Here is a 27,051-nt window from a genome sequence, read left to right as displayed (position 1 = left end):
AACAACACTTGAGACAAGATGGCTCCATTTCTACTGCTCCTGACTTTCCTTTGCCTTTCCTCAGCCTTGGCTGGTAAGGGACTTTCATTTTCTCCTTCCACTAAAACTTAACAGCTAGAGATACTTCCAAATAGACTGCCAGTTTACTACCATTGTGAAGTACCACTGTGAAGTTTACTCTGAACTTGTATTTTCCTCCAGCCAATGGAGGACTGGGACTCTGGCAATGTGACTGCATCTGTAGGGGAGTCTTGTAAACCTTGGAGGAGATGCATGTGTATATTTAACTGAGACCTCATTCACAGTATAGCCTACTAGATATCTTACACCAGGACTACCACCTGTGTCTCTCTTGCAGCTGGACAGTTCCAAGGGAAAGCTGGTGATCGTTTTGGCTGAGCTGAGGAACCTGACTATGAGAGTTGAGATTGTGGAGAGCGGCCCTGACCAGTACATCTGACTGGACTTCGAGCTTCTCAGGATCGAGCTGAGAGAGTTTGAATTGTTGGTGACACAGCTGAAGGATTCCCTCAACTCCTCCTCGCCTATGTTCGACAGCCTGTACACAGAGGTAAATGTGTGATAGTCATTCCGATATATTTGTCTATCTATTAATGACTGGCAGTGGCATAATAAATAAGTGACAGGCAATATGATGCAGGAGGAATGTTGCTGTGTGGAACTAAATACTTATTTGTCCTTTGTACACATGCATCCATAGATTCGCAACATGAGCCTGACTGTGAACCAGTTGGAGAGCTATGACAAGAGTAACCTGGAGGAGATCCGTATTGAGTTTGGAAAACTGCAGAAGAAGCTGGAGGAGTGCCAGAAGAACCAAGAGGAGGGCATAAACCCAGATATTGGTAAGGAGCCTCTGTTATGGTAGCATTGTTGACATATTGTATCATTACATCAAAGCAGTAGTTTGTGGATTTGTTTGTCATACATATTATTAATAGCTATTTATATTTCCCCCCAGGCTCCTGCAACCACAAAGGCATCGCCAGTGTAGGGAAGCCAGTGGTCAGCCAACTGAATGCAAACTTGAATGCAGGCTACAGATTTGGGGGGTGGGGGAAAGACTCAAAACCCAGTCGTGGCTTTGAATCAATGTATTGGTATGGTGCCTATAGCAGTGCCTCAGTGAATACATTTTATCTTTATTCCAACTTTATTCCAACTATCAAAATCTGAATTCATTTAAACAACATACCTTACCAAATGGATGGCAGGGTACTGGCAACAATTACATTGTTCATGGTAACACCCTGTATTACCAGAAAAACAGCCCATTCAGCATGGCTAAACTGAATTTGACCACATCCAAATATGACTACAGAGTCATTGAAAAGGCCAGTGCAACGTTCTCATACAGTTTCTCAGCCAATCAGAACATGGATTTCTCAGCCGTAAAATGGTCATTGCCAAAGTAAACAAGGATGAATTTGGTATAGAGGATGTATGGAGTACCGGTGTGTACAAATCATTGGTAGGTAATACCTTCATGGTGTGTGGTGTTCTCTATGCTACTAGACCAGTCGATGTTCACACCGAGGAGATATTCTACTCCTATGACACCAAAACAGAGCAGGAGAACTACCTCCGCATTCCATTTGAGAAGTTCCAGGATGAGTATTTAAACCTGCACTACAACCCTATTGATCAGAAAATCTACATGTACAACAAGGGCTACTATGTGCCCTATAGTGTCAAGTTTATCAAAGACTAGATTCCCCCTCTGGTCTAATCGTATCTTGATTGATGTGACTGATATGACTTTCTGACAGCATGGGGCTTTGCTGAATAGATAGATATTTGTTCACTTTGCCTGATGCATTGACATGCATTCTAAAATCATGTCTCTTGAATTCCTGAAATAAAATCAAACTGAAGCATTGAAATAACTGTATGTGTTCTATTTTGGTTAATTTGAAATTGGATTGAAAAATAAAATGTGCATTATTATCATTACTAAAAATACCCAGCCCTACTGTGTCAGATTCCCTCCCATTACATAGGCAGTCCAATGAGAAAGAGTATTGGGGTGCAGTATCCCACCCCTTAATTTTCAGTCAAATTTGAGTCAATCCGTATAACTAGCACCTCAATATGACTCATCCCCAGTATGATATCAGACCCCTCCCACCCTAGCTTAGGGCTGATGGGCTGGGCGCCTCCTTTCCTCCCCTCCTTTGACTCAGGCTGGAGCTTCCACCCGGCTCCTCTGTAAGCAAGCCCTCCCCTGGGTTTGTTCTTTGTGCTCCAGTGAGAAGCTGGCTCCCACTGGTACTGAGGACCAAGTCAGAGCTGATTAGACTAACCAGGCAGGGTGAGCCCACATAGCAGCCACCCACTGCATATACAACAATGAACCAGGCACATTATTTTATTCATACGGTTTCAGGTAATTGTTGTACAAATCCATTGACTCATTCACATTTTCATACAAAATTACACTATAGCATACTGTAACATATTGCAAAATCTATCTGAAATTGAAAAAGAGGTTTGGAGACACAGCACGACAAAAATAGCACTGTCTTTTTAAATCTTGCATCTGTCAGGATGAGAGGGGAAGTGAAGGCCTTGTGGCTAATGGTACCCTTAGTGACATCATCACAAGCCAATAGGCAGCCTCGCTGAGCTCTCTCCTCCTTTTCCTGAGGTCTGTGAAGGGAGGGAGGCTGCTGAGGACGCAGGCTGCTACTGGAGCGGTGGGTCCAGGGCATGCTCTGATCACATCAGGTAGGTAGAATATATGTAGTGGTGTTTGTGTGTGTGTAGCAGCACTGATTTCTAGATCTATCTAGCCTGCCTCCCCCTCCAAGGAGGGCCAGATCAGAGATGCTTAAATAGCAGTGTGAGGGAGGATCAAGAGAGACTGCAGATGGCTGTGTTTCATGACAGTGGCTTATTATATGCTATAGCATCCCTGTCTGTCGTGTGGCGACCATGATGTGTGTGTGATGCAAGCAATTATCCATTCGAGACAAACAAATGTGATTATTCCATTGTGAATCTTCTCTCTATTATCACATGATATGTTTGTCATTGGTATCAAGGATGTCGGTGCATGTATCATGGGAATACTGCAGCAGACTGACTGCATGTTTTTGCTGTGTGGATTCTCAACGACAGACACACTAGGGTGCTGCAGTGCTACTTGGCTTGACTTCCCCTCAGACTGTATGAGGGATGATAATGAGTGTATGTGTGTGGGTGTGTATACAACGCTAACCCCATGTCACAATGGTACTGTAGTAAGGCATCAGCACATTTTCATAGTACACATTTGTGGTATTCTAAGAGCTTCTCTGATTGCAATACATTAGCATTTATAAGTCCCCTGACAACAGGGATCTGCCCACAGCTTTCCTATATGTATTTAGTCTGACATGAGTGAGTGGACATCAGGCAGTTAAGCACTCTGAGTCATCGTTCGATCCTCGGCCACCCCGGCAGCACTGACAGTGTCTGTTCATTCATCACCAATAATACAGGAGCAGCACACTCAATCACTTCTTGTGCTCTGCTGAAGTTGAACCAAACTCTCTTGATTACCCAGGTTCGTATCGTCATGTTCGTCAACCAAGACTTTAACCTTCAAGTGGAGGAGGATAACCCCCCAGTGAGCCGACTGACTGCTGCCAGTGATGAGTCCCACTGCTGATAGGACCAGGGAGCAAATGTGAGACAACTTACTCCACAAGTTTATGATCTGACGCTAGCATGGAGAAGGGAAGAGAAACAGTCTGTTATTGATCACATTACTCTCTGTCTCGTGCTTTGCTGTCATGTTTTTCTCAGACAAGTGACTCTTGGTTTTCGGCAGTTACCACCTCTGGAGATTTGATCAATCATTCACCGCCAGCATAGGGATTATTCTTAGCAACTTCCTTTAAAGAGAGTAAAGTCTTAGTGGTGGCTAGTCGTGTTATGATCCCTCCTAGAACATACAGATCAGTGTGATTTACATACAGTACACTCCTTTAACCGGGTCTGTTGTGCGGCTGCTAGGCCCATCTGGACCTCCACAGGGTCGAGCCAGGACAGCCATGGCCAAGAGAGACTACCTGGTGGAGGCAGCCAAGCAGATCCGCATGGCTCTGGACAGGGAGGTCAGTGAAGACTATGAGGCTGCCTTCAGCTACTACAAGAACGGGGTTGACCTGCTGCTCAATGGAGTTCAAGGTACAGCGGTAAATCTACTGTACTGTATTCTGTCAACATGCAGGGTTCTGGTTAAGGTGATATTGAGTAGATCAGCTAGTCAACACAGTGAGAACAAGTCACATGGTATGAAACAGGAACATGTGGATTTGTCGGTCCATGATTCATCCATCGAAAAGCAGAATTAAATCATTGCTAGGAAAAACAGGAATTCAGAAAGCCAAAGTCAGAGGAGAGATTTCCATACTGGTAAAGCTTGCTGAATTTTACTCTGCTCTCTTTCCTCTGCTGTTTTAGTGAGGTAGGTCAAACAGAAGCTTTTGAATTATATGAGTCAGGGATTGACATTAAAGTCTGAAAGGTACTTGCCCATACGGCAAGTCAGGAGTATTTTTTTGGTTTCCCGCAGATTATGATCACTTGCAGGACTGGAATTCTTTGAATTCGGTAGTTCAGTAAAAAATACAATTAAGAGCAGGCTCAGCTTCTCTGACTGGCATAAATACCATAAATTCACTTAGGATAAACAATGTGGAGGAATGAGAAAGATCAGTTTTAGGCTACTGGAATTCTTTACAGTTTGGTTGTTTTACTTTTTCTTTTTTTATCACCTGGCCAATAGGGCAACCTCAGAGCAGGCTCAAGTTGTGCAACTGCTCAGTTCACTTGCCCCGGGCAATAGGGCAACCCTTAATGTCAATCCCTGTGAGTTGATTTCAGTTTAGTGAAGTGAGGTTTCAGTCCCTCTCTGTGTGAGGGGGAGAGAAATCTGAGGTTTGTCTGTCTTCCAGTGGACCCTAACAAGGAGCGTCGGGAGGCAGTGAAGAGGAAGACTACTCAGTATCTAAAGAGGGCCGAGGAAATCTTTATCTCCCACCTGCAGGACAACCTGGGGAAGGGGAACTCTCACTTAGGGGTAAGAAGATTACTTTTTACAGTAAACCCTCCTTCGACACGATTAACATGCCATACTACTGTGCACATCTTGTGAATGGTAATCAACCTGTTCTGACCATCTGTGTTACTCAATGATACTGGGCACTCATTTTCCAGCTTTTCAGTCCTGTATTGATTTATATGTCTAGTCTGTTTATTGAAGAGTTGGTTGACATGCTATTTATATGTCCACCTCTCTGAATCATTTCCTTCTGGGAAAGTCTGAGTCACATCTTCAGAGCAACCAGTCTGTGCTGCTAACAGTCTCTGGAGGTTGGCTACAGAGCAGCACAACATCCCCTCTGTTACACGATCTGCCAGGGTGGCTCGCACTGGGCCGCTGGGCGCTCTCACTTCCCCTCTCTCTTATGTAACATTCTAATATATGTCCTAAGATTGTAACTAATCCCAGAGTAGAAGCACTTTCAGGTGTGAATTCAACACAAACACGTGTCCACATTGCTGACATCTGTGCAGTAATCTCTTTTTATCACCAGGGTTATAGTAGTCTGAGATTCCGGCCAATCAGACACCTGAGCTCCCCAGTGGAGGATCTGGAGATGTGTAAAGTGGTGGGGATCATCGATAAGGTAGGGAGGTTTTTCCACTCACCTGCTCTCAACCAGTATACATGAACTGTTTGTTCCAGCTGATGATAATCTCTTGAACTGACGTCCTGGCTGTAGTTAACCCTTTATTAACCATGGCTTATAGATCCAGTGAACCATGATGCTTACCTTTACAAATATGAACATGTCCCAAAACGGTCATAACCATCTACTACATACTACTCATTTTATTCTCAGCTCTATTTAAACTAACATAAAATGTATGTCTTCTCCCCAAGGTCTTGATTGTCCAAAGCCTGATTACCAAGGAAAACTTTGTTGTTAAAGTAAGTACTTATGCCTCAGCACTGCCAATACAGTATGTCAGGGGGGAGGGCGGCAGGGCAGAATGACAGAGTACACATGTAGTACAGCTATCTAGCAGTGCAGGTAGCCTAGTGGTTGAGAGCGTTGGGCCAGTAACTGAAAGGTTGCTTGAATCCCCAAGCCGACTTGGTGGAAAATCTGTCTTTGTGCCCTTGAGCAAGCACTAACCCCTAATTACTCCTACAAGTTGCTCTGGATAAGAGTGTCTGCTAAATGTAAAATGTCTGTGTAGATGCATATCCAGTGCACAGATGGCTGTTGTACTGTCTGGATCCCTGCCAGCCAGCCAGGGCAGCCCAGTTGATAGGAATATTATCAGCCTTGTCTCCATGAGTATCCTTCTCCATTGATCTGGCTAAAAGCCCTCTACTTTGACCCTCTTAGTGCAAATGCACCTCCCATCTCTGTAACCAGAGAGTTGCTATTGGAACATACTGTTGCAGGGTTGGCTACGGTGTAGGTCTCAGAAAAAATGCTGTCTAGGCACTGGTAGGGCCAACTTTTGTAGAAAGATTCGTTTTTCGATCAATTAACAATAGACTTATTAAGACTAGCCTGAAAATAATGTGTAGTACAGTAGTGATAAGTTGTATTTTGACAAAGGTAATAACAGCATAGTAATATCAAATCAAATCAAATCAAATCAAATTTATTTATATAGCCCTTCGTACATCAGCTGATATCTCAAAGTGCTGTACAGAAACCCAGCCTAAAACCCCAAACAGCAAGCAATGCAGGTGTAGAAGCAATATGTGTGTTGATCTGTTGAGCTGTGTCGTCACAGAGCCTGCCCAAGTCGAGCTGGGAGAGCCGGGGCCAGCCCACTATCATCCCCCAGGGCGTCCCCTTCATGGTGAAGCTGCTGAGGTACTATGTCAGTGAGGATGCTGTGTACCTGCATCTGGAGCATGTTCAAGGTGAGCTGAACACAGGCTCTGCCTGCCAGCCCTGCAGTATGGGATATTTAGCTGATGCTCTTATCTAGCCTATAGCCATGCAAAGGCAGTGGACCAACAGTTTTCATTTTTTGCTGATGTCTGCACTTTTCAGCCATTTTGGGTCAAGGATGCCATAGAGAGTAGAAAAGATAGCTGAATTCAAATGAAGAAAAACAACTATTGTCTGATGTGTTGACTATTCTATGATCTGTAGGTGGGAAGCTTTTCTCTAAACTTCACAAGGTCAGGAATGACCGAGCCAAAGAGCACCCAGAATGCTCCAGTCCCAGCCAGCACAGGATCAAACTGAAGAACAGCTACACCTCCCCTACCATCAGCTCAGACTACCAGCAGAATGACAGAGGTGGCACAGAGAAAACCTCTCTCCTGGAGACGGAGAACGAGGAGAGTTCAGACACAGACTCCCCGGCATTCTGGCTCGAGGCTCAGCATCGTCTAGAAAGCTGTAGGACCCACTCCTACTGCGAGGAGACAGGCTGCCTGCAGAACAACTCCAGGTCTGCAGCACCACACACTCCGGCGACACAGCCCTCCTTATCTAGGTCAGACACCAGGCCCCATATCCATCCAGCAGGCCTCAGTCAGTGTTTGCACTCTAAAACTCAGGACAAACCTGCTCTCTGTGGTCATCCGTGTATCGATCAGGCCCCTGGTGTCACCTCTGAGCCCTCTCGGAAGGCCACTGGAACAGAAAAAAATGAATCCAGTTTGAATTTCAACATTGTGTGGAAGGCTGATCTGACTCGTAACTGTGAAAGTCCAGCCCCCTATGCAGGGACTTATACTGACTCAGATATAGCTGCAGGTAAATCTGTACCTCAAACAACTCAGACCTCTTCTGGTGGTACAGGGTCAACAGTGAACTTCAAGAATCCTACTATCAGTTTATATTCACAGAAAAGTTACATTCCCAATACATTGCAATTATCCCTCCATAATCAAAGTCAGGTTAGTGAGAGAGCAACTTTGACCTCCAATGGCTCTCACCGAGACAGTGTTTCAGGGAGAGAACTTGAGAACACTGTGAGCATGGTGACAGACACACACCAGGGTAGAGGGAAGGAGAAGGTAAACCATCACATTGAGGAGAGCATGGTGAATTCAGTAACCAGGGACACAGAGACTCCCCAGCCTGGCAGACCTGTGTGTCCCTCTACAGTAGACAAGCTGAAGCTCATGAGGACATCCTCAGGGAACTCTCACCCCCCCTCAGTCCCTCACTGTCACAGTACTGGGACACAGCTGGGGACCCAGCCAGGCACTGCTCTGGCTCTCACAGGGGTGAAGTATCAGGTGGGGCCTCCTGGCAGAGAGCCAGGGGAGGAGGTGGAGGAGGGCTGGGAGCTGCTGAGCCCTGTGAGTAAGGACCTCCCCCGAGAGAAAGGATCACTATGTTACCCCAACACCCCTGACCCCACAGGGGCCTCCCCACAGTGCCGGAAGGGGGACATGGATGCTTTCCTAAAGTCAGAGGAATCGGATGGACAGGATGAGGATCAAATCATTGAGGTGGATGGCTGGTGCCACCTACCCAAGTTCCCAGCCAAGGCCTCCAGAGGGAGAGACAGGGCCAGGCAAAGTAGCTGGGGGCTACCTGAGGCAGAGGTGCGTCTGTTGGGGGCTCAGATCCTCCTGGCCCTGGAGAGTCTTCACCAGCAAGGTGTGGTGTGCCGAGACCTCAACCCAAAGAATATCCTGCTCACGAGTAATGGTTAGTCACCTAAATCCCTTTAACTTGGTAAGGGGTGTCATTGTTGGTCTGTTTTTAGCATGAGTCTTGAAAACTCAACTAACTTTGATTGTGACATAATTTGATGTTTCTCACTAGGAAAGGTCTGCCTGACATTCTTTGGCCAGTGGAGTGAAGTTCAGTCAGAAATCAACTCTAAAGCTATGGACCAGATGTACTGTGCCCCAGGTGAAAACACTGTTCATTCAATAAACTTCAGTCACATGTTATAACCGTTACACATAGGGTTCATACCATAGATATAAAGTGTGATCTAGTGGTAAGAATCAGACATTTAGCTTGATCCAACAATAAATCTGTAAAGAACAAGTTCTGTTGTTGGCCAACAGAGATTGGAGGTGTGTCCAAAATCACAGAGGCTTGTGACTGGTGGAGTCTGGGGGCATTGCTGATTGAACTTCTTACTGGAATGGTAAACAACACTCTATTTTCCATGGTCTCTATCTGTTTCTTTCCCTGTGCTGTAGTAAATCCAAACCTGTATATATTGGGGGGGGAAATATAAATGATATACATTGCTTTAAAAAATTAAGGGAACACTTAAACAACACAATGTAACTCCAAGTCAATCACACTTCTGTGAAACCAAACTGTCCACTTAGGAAGCAACACTGATTGACAATAAATGTCACATGCTGTTGTGCAAATTGAATAGACAACAGGTGGAAATTAGAGGCAATTAGCAAGACACCCCAATAAAGGAGTGGTTCTGCAGGTGATAACCACAGACCACTTCTCAGTTCCTATGCTTCCTGGCTGATGTTTTGGTCACTTTTGAATGCTGGCGGTGCTTTCACTCTAGTGGTAGCATGAGACGGAGTCTACAACCCACACAAGTGGCTCAGGTAGTGCAGCTCATCCAGGATGGCACATCAGTGCGAGCTGTGGCAAGAAGGTTTGCTGTGTCTGTCAGCGTAGTGTCCAGAGCATGGAGGCGCTACCAGGAGACAGTCCAGTACATCAGGAGACGTGGAGGAGGCCGTAGGAGGGCAACAACCCAGCAGCAGGACTGCTACCTCCGCCTTTGTGCAAGGAGGAGCAGGAGGAGCACTGCCAGAGCCCTGCAAAAATGTGCATGTGTCTGCTCAAACGGTCAGAAACAGACTCCATGAGGGTGGTATGAGGGCCCGACATCCACAGGTGGGGGTTGTGCTTACAGCCCAACACCGTGCAGGACGTTTGGCATTTGCCAGAGAACACCAAGATTGGCAAATTCGCCACTGGTGCCCTGTGCTCTTCACAGATGAAAGCAGGTTCACACTGAGCACATGTGACAGACGTGACAGTCTGGAGACGCCGTGGAGAACGTTCTGCTGTCTGCAACATCCTCCAGCATGACCGGTTTGGCGGTGGGTCAGTCATGGTGTGGGGTGGCATTTCTTTGGGGGGCCGCACAGCCCTCCATGTGCTCGCCAGAGGTAGCCTGACTGCCATTAGGTACCGAGATGAGATCCTCAGACCCCTTGTGAGACCATATGCTGGTGCGGTTGGCCCTGGGTTCCTCCTAATGCAAGACAATGCTAGACCTCATGTGGCTGGAGTGTGTCAGCAGTTCCTGCAAGAGGAAGGCATTGATGCTATGGACAGGCCCGCCCGTTCCCCAGACCTGAATCCAATTGAGCACATCTGGGACATCGTGTCTCGCTCCATCCACCAACGCCACGTTGCACCACAGACTGTCCAGGAGTTGGCGGATGCTTTAGTCCAGGTCTGGGAGGAGATCCCTCAGGAGACCATCCGCCACCTCATCAGGAGCATGCCCAGGCGTTGTAGGGAGGTCATACAGGCACGTGGAGGCAACACACACTACCCAGCCTCATTTTGACTTGTTTTAAGGATATTACATCAAAGTTGGATCAGCCTTTAGTGTGGTTTTCCACTTTAATTTTGAGTGTGACTCCAAATCCAGACCTCCATGGGTTGATACATTTGATTTCCATTGATCATTTTTGTCATTTTGTTGTCAGCACATTCAACTATGTAAAGAAAAAAGTATTCAATAAGAATATTTCATTAATTCAGATCTAGGATGTGTTATTTTAGTGTTCCCCTTATTTTTTTGAGCAGTGTGTATGTGCCCCCCAGTTCTAAAACCAAAGTTGCTCCCATGGTTGGTACCATTATCAAGGCATGGTTGTTTAAGGAAACTGTATGCCTGTGCCTCCAGCCCCTGTGGCAGTTCCACCCAGCCGGGGTGCATTCTCACACCCAGCTCCTGATCCCGGACCACCTGAGTACTGCAGCCGCCTCCCTGCTCACTGAGGTTAGAACTGCATCCCCCTTACACACCCATGTGGCCTGTACTTTAGCTACCGTAAACATATCAACTCTAGCCTGCTACCACAGAGCCATAAACATTGTACAAACTCATTTATTTCTGAATGAGTGACAATTACATGTTCCACAGCTGCTGCAGTTTGATCCTGGTTATCGTTTGGGCTCTGGAGGCGGTGGTGTGAGTGACATCAAGTGTCACCCCTTCTTCAATGGTGTCTCCTGGAAGGCACTGTCAAGTTAACATGCCAACAGACTACCTGTGTGTCTCTGGCCTAAATGCACTGAACTGAACTGTTCTGGGCAGCCACTGCCCCCTTGTGGCTAAAATAGTTGAAGCCCCAGCTCTGGTGCTACTTCCTGAGCATCTTACTTCCCAAAGAAAGATGATAGATTAGAAGTATAATTCAGAGCAGCAGACACACAGCTAACATGTCAACCCTGCAACAACCAACCTCCATGTTTGAATGATAGAGGCTAGTGTAAACCTCACCTGTCCTTTTGACATATGGTAGGGCAAGATGTTTTCAAGTTTAAAGTGTACTCTTTATCAGCTTTTGGGACTTTTGGGGTACTTCTGTCATAAAAATGACAAGCAATATTTCTGTTAATATACTGAACAAAAATATAAATGCAACAAAGTGTTGGTCCCATGTTTCATGAGCTGAAATAAGACCCCAGAAATGTTCCATACACACAAATGTATTTCTCTCAACTTTTGTTCATGTTTTTTTTACATTCCTGTTAGTGAGCATTTTTCCTTTGCCAAGATAATCCATCCACCTGACAGGTGTGGTATATCAAGAAGCTGATTAAACAGCATGATCATTACACAGGTGCACCTTGTGCCGGGGACAATAAAAGGCTACTCTAAAATGTGTTGTCACACAACACAATGCCACAGATGTCACAAGTTTTGAGGGAGCGTGCAATTACCATGCTGACTGCAGGAAGTCCACGAGAGCTGTTGCTAGAGTATGTCATATTAATTTATCTTCCGTAAGCCGCCTCCAACGTCATTTTAGAGAACTTTGCAGTGCAACCAGCCAGCCTCACAACCACATGTAATCACACCAGTTCAGGACCTACACATTCTTCTTCACCTGCGGGATCGTCTGAGAGTAGCCACACGAGGAAACTGTGGGTTTTCAGAATCGAGAGCTCTGTGTGAAGGAGATGTGTTGTGCTGCATGAGGCAAATGGTGGACACACCAGATGCTGAATTTATTTCCTTATATCAAATCAAATGTTATTTGTCACATGCGCTGAATACAACAGGTGTAGGTAGACCTTACAGTGAAATGCTTACAAGCCCTTAACCAACAATGCAGTTCAAGAAATAAGAACATTTTTACCAAAGTAAGAAATGTAATAAAAAGTTACAATAACGAGGCTATATACAGGGGGTACGAAGTCAACGTGCGGGGATACAGGTTAGTCAAGGTAATTTGTACATGTAGGTAGGGGTAAAGAGTGAACTGTAACTCTGTAAATTCTTGCATGGTGCGTTTATATTTTTGTTCAGTGAATCCATGAATATCATCCTTACAAACCAAGCATGAAACATTTTTTCATTGTCAAATACTTTGAGGTTAATAAAAAAGAAGCAAAGCCTCGTATTTTTGCTTGGTCATCTGTACATAGCCTTCATAACTAAACATTTACCACAGCTCAGTCTATCCACTGACTTGTGCATGAGAAATCAAAACGGACTTGTGATGTGGCCACTGGCATGCGTCTTTCAAACTTCTCTTTCTTTTAGCTTCCAAGCCCTGGCGATAGCTATTTTAAACCATACCAGCCACCTGGTTTCTGAATTATTGTCATCGTCAGTCATTTTGAGAGCATTCTGTAAAAGGCAAGTGTCTTTGTAAACAGTAGACAACTAAAAGGATAGTTAAGATTTTGTTAAATCTTTTTTTCTTTACACAACATAAAGATACTTTTCTTATGGTGTGTGTGTGAATCAGATTTTTTTTTAAATGCTTTAAGGACCCACTGTGATTTCAGTGTAACAACGGATAAAAACCTGTCCCATGTACCACATCTTATTCTATAGTGTTTACTGTTTGCAGTCCATCTTATGATGGACTGCAGTTCTTTTCTCAGAAAAAATAAATGAACAATACATAACGTTTTTTTTTGGTCATTTATATTACAATTATTTGACAAATAATTATTGTAGGTAGAAAATGGCAAATGGTGCTTTGCGTTGTACAACACCCTCTCCATCTCCAGAGACCCGTTTTAGTGAAACCCCTGCCCCAGACATATAGAACATTAAGCATAAATTCTTTCATCATTTCAGGCCATGCAATAAGTCCAATGCACCTTTCGCTCTTTTCAAGTATCACTTTGTCTAGTTATTCAACAATAAACATCATCAGGAGGAAGGGTATAGCCACTGTGTGTGAAGGGTGGCTTGTTGTGACTGCCGAGAGGCTGGCTCACAAGTCCAGGAGCAGCACTCTGGGGTCTTCTACCACTGCCTTGATCTTACGCAGGAAGGTGACTGCCTCTCTGCCATCGATTAGCCGATGGTCATATGTCAGAGCCACGTACATCATGGGGCGGATCTCCACCTGCAGCAGAGGAGGAGCTTCAGAGACAAACAAATACTGCTTCCTGTCCCTATACCACATCTGATAAGGGGGTCTCCTGAGATGTGAGTCTATATTATATGGAGTAATTCAAAGTCTACAGAACAGAGCCAACACCCACCTTGCCCCCGATGGCCACTGGCCTGTCGAAGATGCCATGCATGCCAAGGATGGCAGACTGCGGAGGGTTGATGATAGGCGTGCCAAACATTGACCCAAATACGCCACCGTTGCTGATGGTGAAGGTGCCGCCATCCATGTCTTCCACGGCCAGCTCATTCTTACGGGCCTGCAAACAACATCAACTTAGAAAATGCACAACAGTCAAAAAATATAGTACAGCGAAACAGCACATATCCTTGTCATCCTACTTTCTCCCCCAGCTCGTTGATGGTCTTCTCGATGTCAGCGAAGTTCATTCCCTCCACCCCACGGATCACAGGCACCACCAAGCCCTGGGAGACAGGACGAATGAGATATTCAGAGATTCGGTTCATGAACACAGTTGAAATCTGAAGTTTACATACACCTTAGCCAAATACATTTAAACTCAGTTTTTCACAATTCCTGACATTTAATCCTAGTAAAAAGTCCCTGTCTTAGGTCAGTTAGGATCCCCACTTTATTTTAAGAATGTGAAATGTCAGAATAATAGTAGAGAGAATGATTTATTTCTTTCATCATATTCCCAGTGGGTCAGAAGTTTACATACACTCAATTAGTATTTGGTACACACATTTTCTATAGGATTGAGGTCAGGGCTTTGTGATGGCCACTCCAATACCTTGACTTTGTTGTCCTTAATCCATTTTGCCACAACTTTGGAAGTATGCTTGGAGTTATTGTTCATTTGGAAGACCCATTTGCGACCAAGCATTAACTTCCTGACTCATGTCTTGATATGTTGCTTCAATATATCCACGTAATTGTCCCTCCTCATGATGCCATCTATTTTGTGAAATGCACCAGTCCCTCCGGCAGCAAAGCACCCCCACAACATGATGCTGCCACCCCCGTGCTTCACGGTTGGGATGGTGTTCCTCGGCTTGCAAGCATCCCCCATTTTCCTCCAAACATAATGATGGTCATTATGGCCAAACAGTTTTAGTTTTGTTTCATCAGACCAGAGGACATTTCTCCAAAAAGTACGATCTTTGTCCCCATGTGCAGTTGCAAACCGTAGTCTGGCTTTTTATGGCGGTTTTGGAGCAGTGGCTTCTTCCTTGCTGAGCGTCCTTTCAGGTTATGTCGATATAGGACTCGTTTTACTGTGGATATAGATACGTTTGTACTGGTTTCCTCCAGCATCTTCACAAGATCCTTTGCTGTTGTTCTGGGATTGATTTGTACTTTTTGCACCAAAGTACGTTCATCTCTAGTAGACAGAACGCGTCTCCTTCCTGAGCGGTATGACGGCTGTGTGGTCCCATGGTGTTTATACTTGCGGACTATTGTTCAGAAAGATGAACGTGGTACCTTCAGGCGTTTGGAAATTGCACCCATGGATGAACCAGACTTGTGGAGGTCTACAATAATTTTTTCTAAGGTCTTGGCTGATTTCTTTTGATTTTCCCATGATGTCAAGCAGAGGCACTGAGTTTGAAGGTAGGCCTTGAAATACATCCACAAGTACACCTCCAATTGACTGAAATGATGTCAATTAGCCTATCAGAATCTTCTAAAGTCAACACAATTTTCTGGAATTTTCCAAGCTGTTTAAAGGCATAGTCAACTTAGTGTATGTAAACTTCTGACCCACTGGAATTGTGATAGTTATAAGTGAAATCTGTTTGTAAACAGTTGTTGGAAAAACTACTTGTGTCATGCACAAAGTAGATGTCCTAACCGACTTGCCAAAACTATAGTTTGTTAACAAGAAATTTGTGGAGTGGTTGAAAAATGAGTTTTAATGACTCCAACCTAAGTGTATGTAAACTTCCGACTTCAGCTGCATTAGCCCTGTTGTAAATGTGTTAACAGTGAGTAGCCAACCATAGGCATTACCTTTGGTGTTGCTACAGCCACACTGATGTCCACGTAGTCCCTGTACACAACCTCTTTGGTGGTGTCATCAATTACTAAAAAGAGTAAAGTTATGAAAATAGGTTTTTAAAGTTTAAATACTGTATTAACCTCTTAAATGTAAAGTCCCTTTATAGTCCCTATAAAATGCAGCCCTCCGATGAAATTCAAAAACCCGATGTGGCCCTCAAGCCAAAAGGTTTGCCCACCCCTGGTCTAGAACCTTTTATCCGTAATGCGAACTATTGCTACCAAGCATGCTACATTACCTTGTAAACAGATTCCATCGCTTTAGCATAAAATTTGTTCTCGGCTGGGGGGGGTAAAAATGAATAATATTGAGCAGGAAGCTAAAAAGGCAGCAGCTCTGAATAAGTATACCGGCATAGAAGCTTTGAATAAAATACTGGTCGGACTCAGATCAGGGGAGCGATTTGGAAAACGAGTATTTTGACACGGCCGATGAAGATTGCTTTCTAGAAGGATTGGATCCACTTTTAGATATGTAAGGAAATTATTTTCATGACTTAATAATAGCTAATGTACTATGTTTTTTATAAGTAGTCTGCTTTTTGTGCATTGGATTTAGTTGACATAGGCCTATGTAACAAGTCAATTCATCTTATAGAATTCCAAAGTAGTTATTGTCTATGTTTCATATTAGTTCACTGTATGCTGTTCTAAGTTTCATCCTTGTAACTTTGGAGAGGCCACTAAACTCTCATGGCTATTGTTGCTTTGTGGTTCTCACCTCTGCCTTTGTCTCCAAAATGTTACTGTTTGCATTGTGTGTGTGCTTCACACCTATGTGAGTCATTGTACAGAAAGTTTAGGCTTTGTTTTTACTTTACAGTAATGTTGTTTTGTAAATTTTGTCAACTGCAATTATTTGTGCCTTACAACAATATATATATTTATTTTATTTGGATGATGACATTTGGGAGCCACCTTTCCCCAGCAAGCGTCCCTGCCAGTCAAGGTCTTCACCCACCACTGGTATGTCAATCACCCCGTCTGATGGTTCTACATCCACTTTTCATAGACCGCTTGTAAAAGAAAATAGGACGAATGTTGCCACAAGCCCCTAACAGAATCAGTTTCCCCAAGACCAAGGTAAACGACATGACAAAGACAGTGGAGAATGGGACCATACGTTGAAACAAGCTGCTTTTTGTGAAATGGAAGGACACTAGGGAAGTAACCTTGCTCACCACACAGCATAAGGCATTCAATAACAACAATGTCTCAAGGAGGGTGAAAAAACTGAAGAATGTCCCTATTCCTGTTTCTGTGAAGGACTACAATGCCAGCATGGGGGGTGTCGACCTATCTGATGCTCTGATAGGCTACCAAGCTTACTACCCCACCCTCCAAGACCAAAAAGTGGTATAATACTATTTTTTTTACCATTTTGTGGACATTGCTACAGTAAATGCTTTCTTTCTCCACAAGCAGATGGCCAAAGCAAAAGGTCAAGCTCCTCTTTCTCCCAGTTGGCCTTCTGAGAGCAGCTGGTGATGGAAATGGCTGAATTGGAGGCCCAAAGCAACCTCGCAACCATCACAAGACCCCCCACTCAAGGTGAGCGCCACTATCCAACACACATGCCAAAAGACAAAAGGAAGAACTGCAAGCAAAACACAGGGGGGTGAAATGCCAGATCTCCTGTCTGAAATGCCAGTTCATTTTTTGTTTCCTGGCAGAGAGGGACTGCTTCAAAGACTATCACGACATGCACAAGCTGTGCTGAAAGTGAAATCTAATCATCTACAACTGGGATATAAAACAAACACCATTTGTAAATAGTTCAGCTTATTTCTATTTTTATTTTAAACCTTTTTTAGTGAAGGATGCGTGTGTAAGAAAGTTTGTGTTTGATAAGACATTTTTATATTTTTTGTAAGTGTATCTGTTGTTTTTGTACACAGTTAATTTGTATGTGGGACCAATACATTGGATATGCCTAGGCTAAACATTCAGGCACTTTGGAGGTTGAAAAAAACCCCAAAACACATGGATACCTCCTGTATGATGTCCCCCGACTCCACCACAATGTTTGAGAGAGGTTGATGTTGTAGAAATGTTGTTTCTATAGTGAACAGGCACTAGGCACATCCAGGGTGCAAAAACAGTGCAATTACCATATTCAGACACTTTGGAGAGGTTGAAAGGACACTGGAATGTACCCTGGATACCCCTTAACACCACCACAATGTTTGAGTGAGGTTGATATGGTAGAAATTGTGTTTTTATACTGAACAAATAACATTTAGGGATTGCAAATATATGTTATAGCACTGGATTTATCTCATTTACAGGCATATGCCACTTTGGAGAGGTTTGGTATTTGGAATTTTATTGGGATCTCCTATCGCAAAAGCTCTACTCTTTCTTCCACACAATACAGAAAGAACATTAATAGACAAGAACAGAACTACGTAAAGGTTTTAAAAAGGCACACTTAGCCTACATATCAATGCATACACACAAACTATCTAGATCAAATAGGGGAGAGGTGTTGTGAGGTGTTGCTTTCTGTTTTTTGAAACCAGGTTTGCTGTTTATTTGAGCAATATGAGATGGAACAGAGTGCCACGCAACAATGGCTCTATATAATACCAAATGTTTTCTTGAATTTGTTCTGGATTTGGGGACTGTGAAAAGACCCCTGGTGGCATGTCTGGTGGGGTAAAGGACACTCGGAAACGTCCCATGACCACACCTGACACCACTTACTAAAACATCTGCCCATTTCTAGTTGTTAGGTCTATCAATCCCATTTTCCCCCTGATAGTGAGCACATGTTGTGGAAGCCATCTGATGTATTTCCAGCTCTGGGGATCAATAACGCACGTATAGTCGGTCAATGAAATATGACTTTCAACATTTAAAAAAAAAGATTGTGTGTGCTTGATCTTGTGAATTCTGAACTATGTAACTCCTATCTTCTGATAATTTCCTCATCATCTCCCAGATGTCTTCTTTCCAAATGTTTGCATGTCAGAATCATGTAATTACACATGAATAGCAGTTACTTTTGGGTATGTCTATTTAGGAAAAAATCTAACATTTTGCCATTACATTTAAGAGGTTAACCAATGAACTTTAAAAATTGATTTAGCTTCTATGATTCACTTCCTTGAAGCATAGTGTTCTTTCTGGCTGTGGGTGGGGAAACCCACAGACAATTTTAGATACTAATGGGTTAGCAGTGAAGATCAAACCTACTTGGCTATGGTTAGTTTAAATAGGCCAGAGAGGCCTTGGTGGAGTATATAGGTACACTGTGGTTCTGAAGGTTGTCTATGAAAGAGGCAAACCGTCTTTTTTTTGCCTTATTAAGATAGATGTGACTTTGGGTAAAGGAGAGCATACCTCCGTTGACAGAAGGTTGGTCCATCAGAGCGTATGCTGAAGCCTTGACAAATGCAGACATGAAGCCCAGCTTGATGTTGTGTTTCTTCAGGAAAGTGTCTTTGTAGGCTTTCCTCATCTCACTGATGTTGCTATGGACAGAAACTAGACCAAGTCAGAATGCTGCTGTCCTAACCAACACCCAGTATATGTACTTATTTTCAGGAAAATGTTACGTAATTGACCATACTAAAATACATTTTTCATAGACATCTCTGATATTGATTGACAGCACAAACATGCACTACTCTCTCAATCTTTTCAACCAATCTTAAAAACCAATACATATGTTTCTGTCAAAGTTCTGCTTCTCCAGGTCATGGTGATTGAGTGCCATTGACACTGGGCTGCTAATGTTACACCATTGCTCATTTCTCTTCTGTATGATGAAAAAGGACTCTTATATCTCACTTTTTAATTGTTTGTTTTCCTGTCTCTAACCCGGTTTAAACTCTAGGGTTTCTCCGCTAACGGCATTAGCCCCTCCCAAGACACGCACTCTCCGAGAAAGGAGAGAAGAAGCGATAAAAATCTTCACTTTCCAAACCCTCTAAATCTTATTGGCCTGTCATAAAAGCCCATATCGGTTGAGGCAGCTCGTCCACTCAGAGCGCAGGTCTCTGTGGGCCCCAGTAGATGCTCTGGCCTCCTGCTCTGGCTGCTCCTTCGGCTCCAGATGAGCCCAGGCCTGGAAGTCTTCCTCCAGATCATCAATGCCAATTCAATTAAGATGCACAGAAACCCCTGAATAGCTGAAAGCTGACACCCCACATTTACACAGAAAAGAAATCCTCAAAGTTTCATCTTCAGCACAGGGGGGCAAACATGAGCACTAACATTTCCTTGTAAATTAATAAAGCCCCCGTTTTAACAAATCTTATCTTTGTTTTCACCAACATTAGGACCAAATATTTACATTCCATCATTTAAGAGGGGATCAGGTTGCAAAAAGGTTTTCCTGTTGAGCAGATCCAATCTATAACCATTGTCTGTATGGCCACAGCTTGAATAACATAGAGAAGTATAGCATTTCTTTACTTTTGACCTTACTTTATCCAGACATTTATTTTAGATAAAGGATTTAAATTTCCAGATAACATAATCCCTAATATAAAATGTATACATTAATATAAGTGAATCCGTTTCACGGAAAGTGAATTGCTAATGTTAAAAATGTGGTGGTTGAGTAATCACCTCCCTTAAGAAGGACATCCTATCTAATAATGTTAATAGGGATATAGGGCAACCTATTCTGTTATTTCCTACCTCATGTCGACCTCATTAAATGTTGTCAACATAGCGCAGGTGTTCTGGGCTTCCTTCAGTCTCTGGGCGATTCTCAGACGCATACGGTTCATCTTCACCTGAGATAGAAAGAAAACAAAAATAGAAAAACTATTTTAAGAATTTCTCAAAATATTTTCTCTGAAGAAAAAATTTAAAACAATGCCACAACAGCTATGCAGACTAGCAGATTATGTTTTGCTTATTCTACCAACTCCACCTCTGGTCTGAGCTACTGTGAATAACATGGGTGCTTTACTGCAGTATTTCGTGATTATGATCCCTCACCCTGTGCTCTGTCCTGGCTGGTATCCCCCTTCCATCTGCAAAAGCGGCTGGGGCATCAGTGGGTTTGATGGCTGAAACTGTGTCAGACAGACAGGTGAACAGGAGCTGTTAGTACCTCGCCACCTCCATTTATCCATTAGCAATTGTCACTGTCAACAGGCAAGGGCTAAGTGATTTATTCAATTTCCATAATCAACAGTGCACACAGGTCAGGCTAAATACCTCTCATGACATTGAGTCCACTGAGTGGCCGGTTGACAGACTAAGCCCCAAAATTGCCTACCCTGTAGGCCTGTGTTTCAGACATAAGGAAATGGATGGTGGGAATTGTTTTACTTTTAAAAACCTTGCCAATACAGAGATGCTCGTTCTAGGTCCCAGGAAACAAAGAGATCTGCTGTTTGATCAAAACAATGAATATTGATGGTTGTACAGTCATCTCAAATAAAACAGTGAAGGACCACAAAGTTACTCTGGACCCTGATCTATCATTTGACGAACATTTCAATAATTTTTCAAGGGCTGCTTTTTTTCCATCTTTGCAACATTGCAAAAAATCTGAAACTTTTTGTGCAAATAAAAGCTATTCCATGCTTTTGTCACTTCTAGGTTAGACTACTGCAATGCTCTACTCTCAGGCTACTCAGATAAAGCACTAAATATATTTCAGTTAGTGCTAAATACGGCTGCTAGAATCTTGACTAGAACCAAAAAATGTGATCATATTACTCTATGCTAGCCTCTCTACACTGGCTTCCTGTTAAGGCTAGGTCTGATTTCAAGGTTTCACTGCAAACCTAAAAAGCATTACATGGACTTGCTCCTACCAATCTCTCTGATTTGGTCCTGCCGTACATAACTACAAGGTATGCTACGGCGATCACAAGACACAGGCCTCCTTATTATCCCTGGAATATCTAAGCAAGCAGCTGGAGGCAGGGTTTTCTCCTATAGAGCTCCATTTTTATGAAATTATCTGCATATCTGAGAGACACAGACTCAGTCTCAACCTTTAAGTCTCTACTGAAGAATCAGCTCTTCAGTAGGTCCTATGACCTGATTTTCCTATCATGTTTTAGGCCCCTTGGGCTCCTGCGGTGGGGGAGATTTTTGTGGCCTATACTCAGCCTTGTCTCAGGGTAGTAATTTGGTGGTCTGCTGATAGCCCAATAGTGATGTGGGGGCTGTGCTTTGGCAAAGTGGGTGAGGTTATATCCTGCCTGGTTGGCCCTGTCCGGGGGTATCGTCAGATGGGGCCACAATGTCTACCGACCCCCGCTGTCTCAGTCTCCTGTATCTACGCTGCAATAGTCTGTGCGGGGGGGCTAGGGTCTGTGCTATCTGGTGTAATTATCCTGTCTTATCTGGTGTCCTGTGTGAATGCAAGTATGCTCCCTCTAATTCTCCTCTTGTTCTCTTTTCTCTCCTCTTAACAATGTTTGAACATCTTGAAGAATGATCTGGCCTTAACGGACATGTACTCTTATAATATCCACCCGGCACAGCCAGAAGAGGACTGGCCACCCCTCAGAGCCTGGTTCCTCTCTAGGTTTCTGCCTTTCTAGGGAGTTTTTCCTAGCAAACGTGCTTCTACATCTGTATTGCTTACTCTTTGTGGTTTTAGGCTGGGTTTCTGTATAAGCACTTTGTAACATCTGCTGATGTAAAAATGGCTTTATACATGAATGTGATTGATTGATTAACCTGGTGTGGCAGAGATGGCAGCTCCTGGCACGGGTGGCACGGGGGGCATTGTGGTGGGGATGGGTCCCACTGCAGAGGCAGGTGGTGTGGCAGCAGCAGGGGGTGGAGGAGCTGCTACTGCTGCTGGGGCCTCTGCAGCTTGGGCAGCAACAGCTGAAGAGAGAAAGTTATAAGAATGTGCATCAGGCAAGATTAACACTAGACAATAGTAAATGTGTTTGCAGTGTAGATAAATATGATCTAATACCTCTGTAAACAACATCTACCATGTGTCTTGAATTGATGGAATTGAGACTATTTTTTTTATTGGGTCCTCCAACATTAACATGCCACAATCAGGTCAGAACAGTGGAGGATGTGCCGACGATACACCTGGTAAACTCAATGGTACTGACCTCCTTTCCGGAGTTTGAAGAGAGCCTGTCCTCCCTCGACCTTCTCCCCATCAGGGACCAGTAGCTCCTCAATTACCCCAGCAGCAGGAGACGGCACCTGCACTGATGTCTGCGGAGCAAGACAAACCATTGCAGACCATGCATGACACAACAAACTATCCATGTATCTGTTATTAACAAAAAACAGTCAACCGTATTAGTCTATTCATATATAAGGAGGTTGTAAAAATGGCATTTCAAAAGAACAATAGACTCCCAGAGTGGTACCTTGTCCGTCTCAATCTCACAAACCACCTCATCCTCTTTGACAGAGTCACCAACCGCTGCAAGGAGAAGGTTACATTTAGCGTGGCTAACAGAGAAATATCTACCCGGCTGCAACCGACATCTAAATGAGCACAAAGAACAGACACAAATAAGCCTAAATTACTTTACCTTTCTCCCACCTCACATCCCCCTCTGTGACTGACTCCGCAAACGCAGGTGTCTTCACTGTGATAACTTCATTCCCTAGAAGACCACACAATGTTGACTCCATACAACTCCTGTAGTATTATACACATTACTGCTTAGATCACAAGGGTCAAAAAAAAAGGGAGAAGAGTCGAAGCCGATACACACTGCAAGCTGAAGACGTCCTGAAGTATCTGATTTGGAAGACGCTGGACCTGGCTCCGCATTTCCTACAGATAAAAAAAAGTGTCAATATAGAAAGTGCAACTGCACATAACGAGGCTAAAACACAGGTGAAGCCATGCTCTAATGAGAAGACGGAGGTCAATGGTGCATTGATAATACTTACGCTGGGTTGTTGACTGTGACACTACGGCTAGCGGACAGTCCTGGAGCAGATGACAACAGTAAATCACTCCCTTCTCGTGCAGAATCTAAAACGACTTCATACAGGCAAGAGCTGGGTTTAACTACTGTGATTTACAGTGCCTTCGGAATGCATTTAGACCCCTTGACTTTTTCCTCATTTTGTTATGTTACAGCCTTGTTCTAAAATTGGTTAAATATTTTTTTTCTTATGCAATCTACCCCATAATGACAACACGAAAAGGTTTGTAGATTATTTTGCAAACGTATTAAAAATAAAAAACATATACCTTATTTACATAAGTATTCAGACCCTTTGCTATGAGACTCGAAATTGAGCTCAGGTGCATCCTGTTTCCATTGATCATCCTTGATGTTTCTACAACTTGATTGGAGTCCAGGTGGGGTAAATTAAATTGATTGGACATGATTTGGAAAGGCACACACCTGACTATATAAAAAGGTCCCACAGTTGACAGTGCATGCCAGAGCAAAAATCAAGCCATGAGCTCGAAGGAATTGTCAGTAGACAGGATTGTGTCGAGGCAGAGATCTGGGGAAGGCTACCAAAAATGTCTAGAGCATTGAAGGTCCCCAAGAACACAGTGGCCTTCATCATTCTTAAAATGGAAGAAGTTTGGAACCACCAAGACTCTTCCTAGAGCTGGCTGCCCAGCCAAACTAAGCAATCGGGGGAGAAAGGCCTCGGTCAGGGAGGTGACCAAGAACCTGATGGTCACTCTGACAGAGCTCTAGAAGGACAACCATCTCTACAGCACTCCACCAATCAGGCCTTTATTGTAGAGTGGTCAGACAGAAGCCACTCCTCAGTAAAGAGCACATGACAGCCCGCTTGGAGTTTGCCAAAAGGCACCCAGACCAAGGACTCTCAGACTATGAGAAACAAGATTCTCTTGTCTGATGAAACCAAGATTGAACCCTTTGGCCTGAATGCCAAGCATCACGTCTGGAGGAAACCTGGTACCATCCCTACGGGGAAGCAGGTGGCGGCAGCATCATGCTGTGGGGATGTTTTTCAGCGGCAAGGACTGGGAGACTAGTCAGGATCGAGGGAAAGATGAACAGAGCAAAGTACAGCGAGATCCTTGATGAAAACCTGCTCCAGAGCGCTCAGGACCTCAGATTGGGGCGAAGGTTCACCTTCCAACAGGACAACGACCCTAAACACACAGCCAAGACAACGCAGGAGTGGCTTCGGGACAAGTCTCAATGTCCTTGAGTGGCCTAGCCAGAGCCAGGACTTGAACCCGATCGAACATCTCTGGAGAGACCTGAAAATAGCTGTGCAACAATGCTCCCCATCCAACCTGACAGCTTGAGAGGATCTGCAGAGAAGATTGGGAGAAACTCCCCAAATACAGGTCTGCCAAGCTTGTAACATCATACCCAAGAAGACTTGAGGCTGTAATCGCTGCCAAAGGTGTTTCAACAAAGTACTGAGTAAAGGGTCTGAATAGTTATGTAAATGTCATTTCAGCTTTTTAATTTATTTAACTTTGCAAACATTTTTAAAAAAATCAGTTTTTACTTTGTCATTATGGGTTATTGTGGGTAGATTGAGAGAGGAAAACAATTTCATACATTTTTTAATAAGGCTGTAATGTAACAAAATTTGGAAAAAGTCAAGGGGTCTGAAAACTTCTAAATGCACTGTACATGCGGTTTCAAAACACACTCACCTGACACAGCCTGCCGTGCCAATACATTGTTTCCCTGTCATAGAAAACAGCAACCTGTTAGCTATCAATATAAAGTGTTTATTAAACAATTCTAAATAATATCCTGATGTGATGTTGTTCAGGTGGTTTACAGTACAATTCACAGTTTTAAAAAGTTGGAAATACTCAGATTGCTCATATCATATGCCACTTACTGTATTCCCCTCTTCCAAAACAAGGGACTGAATATGCATAAAATCAACAGGTATTTGTTACCAAGGACTATGTTTTTACAACGTCCACATGCAGAGTTGCAACTTTCATTGGGGACATGCCGCCCCCCCAGTTTTATCATTGGACTGTGACACAAAACAAGTCAACAGTTTGCTTTAGGACCATGCGGACGCCTCCAAGCAGACGGGTAGGCTGTTCGGAGTGTAAATCCGACTGGATAAAAAATATATAATTTATGTCTCTCCCCAATTTCTAACGTTAAAGTTTGCACCCCTGTTCACATGAATAGTCTGACAGTCAAACTGGTACATACTGTTCTGTATCTCCTAAGTCAAAGGTCAGTTTAGTCGTGGTAGGGGGAGGTCAACATGTGTGTTGGACCAATCAGTGAATTCAACACTTGGAAACAATGTAGACATAGGGTCAACTACATTATCATACTACTATAATTTAATATATGACCAAGTGAAAATAGACTGAATTGAGGGCTATCTGTGTGTGAAAGTTCAACTTCAAACCGGTCTGTTTACCTTATACTAAGATTGGACAGTCAATTGAGGGGTGATGGAACTTTGAAGAGGGAATTCGAACATCATGTGCAATGTAACGTTAATCTCAATAAAAGATGACAATAGTTCAAGATATATATAACTAACTTGCTAGGCCACGTACAATAGTCTTTATCATTAACGTTACACAAATAGTTACAGGTATGTGTGCTAGCCAAAACTCTCAAATGACCTCAGATTGTTTCCAAGACACAAGCTAGCTAAATAAACCACTGGTTGACTAACGAACAAGTTAGCTGACATTTTGGTTTTACGCGCTAACAAATCAGATTAACGTTAGCTACATGGGGGAGACTACTTTAGAATTCAAAATAGGTTTGAACCAAACAGGGTGTCAGGCTGTCCTTGGTTTGACAATGCGAAGAAGGCCTACCACGGCCTACTGATCGCACCGGCGGCGCCACTCTCTAGCTAGCGAGCTAACGTTAGCATTGACAGGCAGCATGGATGAATCTACGCATGCGATCACAGAAAACACTCAAGCTTGCCAATGGTGTAATACTTACCTGACTAATGACAGCGATAAAACGGCTAACATTCCGGGTGACACACCGGGAGTGGGATAACATGGCGGCTAAAGTGACAGAAACCTGTCCGCGGAAGGGAATCTCCTTCAGCAGGCCAAATTGGGTCGTCACTAGTTACCACAGTCACAAAGTCCTGAACCCGCCTATTTTAAAAATGTTTCTTGTGATTTCTTCAGAAACACCAGGATACATACAATAAGCTTACAAACAGACAATGATAACATACAACACATTACAGGTTATACAAATACCGTAAAAGATACGCACGTACTGATTGTTTTATCAGCTTTCTTATTGAAATAATATATAATGGTCTTAAAGTACTGTTCGAATTCCTTATAGAAAACATGGAAAATTATTTTTTTATTTGTGAATTTATAAAACTATAAATATCTTGCCATAATTTCTTTAGATGTAGACAATGCCAAAATAAATGCAAACTGTTTCTGGATGCTCAACACAAAAAAACACAGTTAATGTGCATGTGTT

General features: G+C 43.5%; 2 protein-coding genes across 3 annotated transcripts; one reads left to right on the top strand and one right to left on the bottom strand.

Moving 5' to 3' along the window:
- On the top strand, window positions 1–11,711 carry LOC112261793 (ribosomal protein S6 kinase delta-1-like). The gene is made up of 15 exons (XM_024437402.2): window positions 1–73; window positions 359–571; window positions 722–866; window positions 983–2,748; window positions 3,569–3,691; window positions 4,021–4,194; window positions 4,965–5,089; window positions 5,607–5,699; window positions 5,957–6,004; window positions 6,829–6,961; window positions 7,197–8,714; window positions 8,832–8,921; window positions 9,083–9,165; window positions 10,921–11,016; window positions 11,161–11,711. Exons 6-15 carry the CDS (start codon window positions 4,059–4,061, stop codon window positions 11,269–11,271), a joined length of 2,433 nt encoding a protein of 810 aa, XP_024293170.1. The 5' UTR covers window positions 1–73; window positions 359–571; window positions 722–866; window positions 983–2,748; window positions 3,569–3,691; window positions 4,021–4,058; the 3' UTR covers window positions 11,272–11,711.
- Window positions 11,712–12,523: 812 nt separating this feature from the next.
- Window positions 12,524–26,694, bottom strand: LOC112261791 (dihydrolipoyllysine-residue succinyltransferase component of 2-oxoglutarate dehydrogenase complex, mitochondrial-like). 2 transcript variants are annotated; one of them, XM_024437400.2, is made up of 15 exons: window positions 26,542–26,694; window positions 25,254–25,287; window positions 23,537–23,630; window positions 23,356–23,417; window positions 23,170–23,244; window positions 23,002–23,057; window positions 22,735–22,843; window positions 22,340–22,492; window positions 20,636–20,712; window positions 20,330–20,427; window positions 19,025–19,155; window positions 15,632–15,705; window positions 13,999–14,082; window positions 13,749–13,916; window positions 12,524–13,609 (listed from the first exon to the last, which is right to left on the bottom strand). In XM_024437400.2, the coding sequence occupies exons 1-15, from the start codon at window positions 26,602–26,604 to the stop codon at window positions 13,475–13,477; spliced, it is 1,413 nt and encodes a 470-aa protein (XP_024293168.1). In that variant the 5' UTR covers window positions 26,605–26,694; the 3' UTR covers window positions 12,524–13,474. The 2 variants fall into 2 exon arrangements, with proteins under 2 accessions (XP_024293168.1, XP_024293169.1); XM_024437401.2 differs by having other exon boundaries at window positions 23,537–23,576.
- Between the last annotated feature and the right edge of the window lie 357 nt (window positions 26,695–27,051).

The sequence above is a fragment of the Oncorhynchus tshawytscha genome, linkage group LG11 (assembly GCF_018296145.1).
Source record: "Oncorhynchus tshawytscha isolate Ot180627B linkage group LG11, Otsh_v2.0, whole genome shotgun sequence".
NCBI classification, from domain to species: Eukaryota; Metazoa; Chordata; class Actinopteri; order Salmoniformes; family Salmonidae; genus Oncorhynchus; species Oncorhynchus tshawytscha.
Note: the sequence above shows the minus strand (reverse complement) of the source record. Positions and strands in the feature narration are given on the sequence as shown.

Coding starts and splice junctions, on each gene's coding strand:
- LOC112261793 (XM_024437402.2), top strand. CDS start 4,059: ATGGCCAAGAGAGACTACCTGGTGGAGGCAGCCAAGCAGATCCGCATG. Junction 4,195..4,964: donor GCTGCTCAATGGAGTTCAAG/GTACAGCGGTAA, acceptor TCTGTCTTCCAG/TGGACCCTAACAAGGAGCGT. Junction 5,700..5,956: donor TGGTGGGGATCATCGATAAG/GTAGGGAGGTTT, acceptor CTTCTCCCCAAG/GTCTTGATTGTCCAAAGCCT.
- LOC112261791 (XM_024437400.2), bottom strand. CDS start 26,604: ATGTTATCCCACTCCCGGTGTGTCACCCGGAATGTTAGCCGTTTTATC. Junction 22,844..23,001: donor GTGAGATTGAGACGGACAAG/GTACCACTCTGG, acceptor CTTGCTCCGCAG/ACATCAGTGCAGGTGCCGTC. Junction 20,428..20,635: donor CAGCCAGGACAGAGCACAGG/GTGAGGGATCAT, acceptor TTTCTATCTCAG/GTGAAGATGAACCGTATGCG.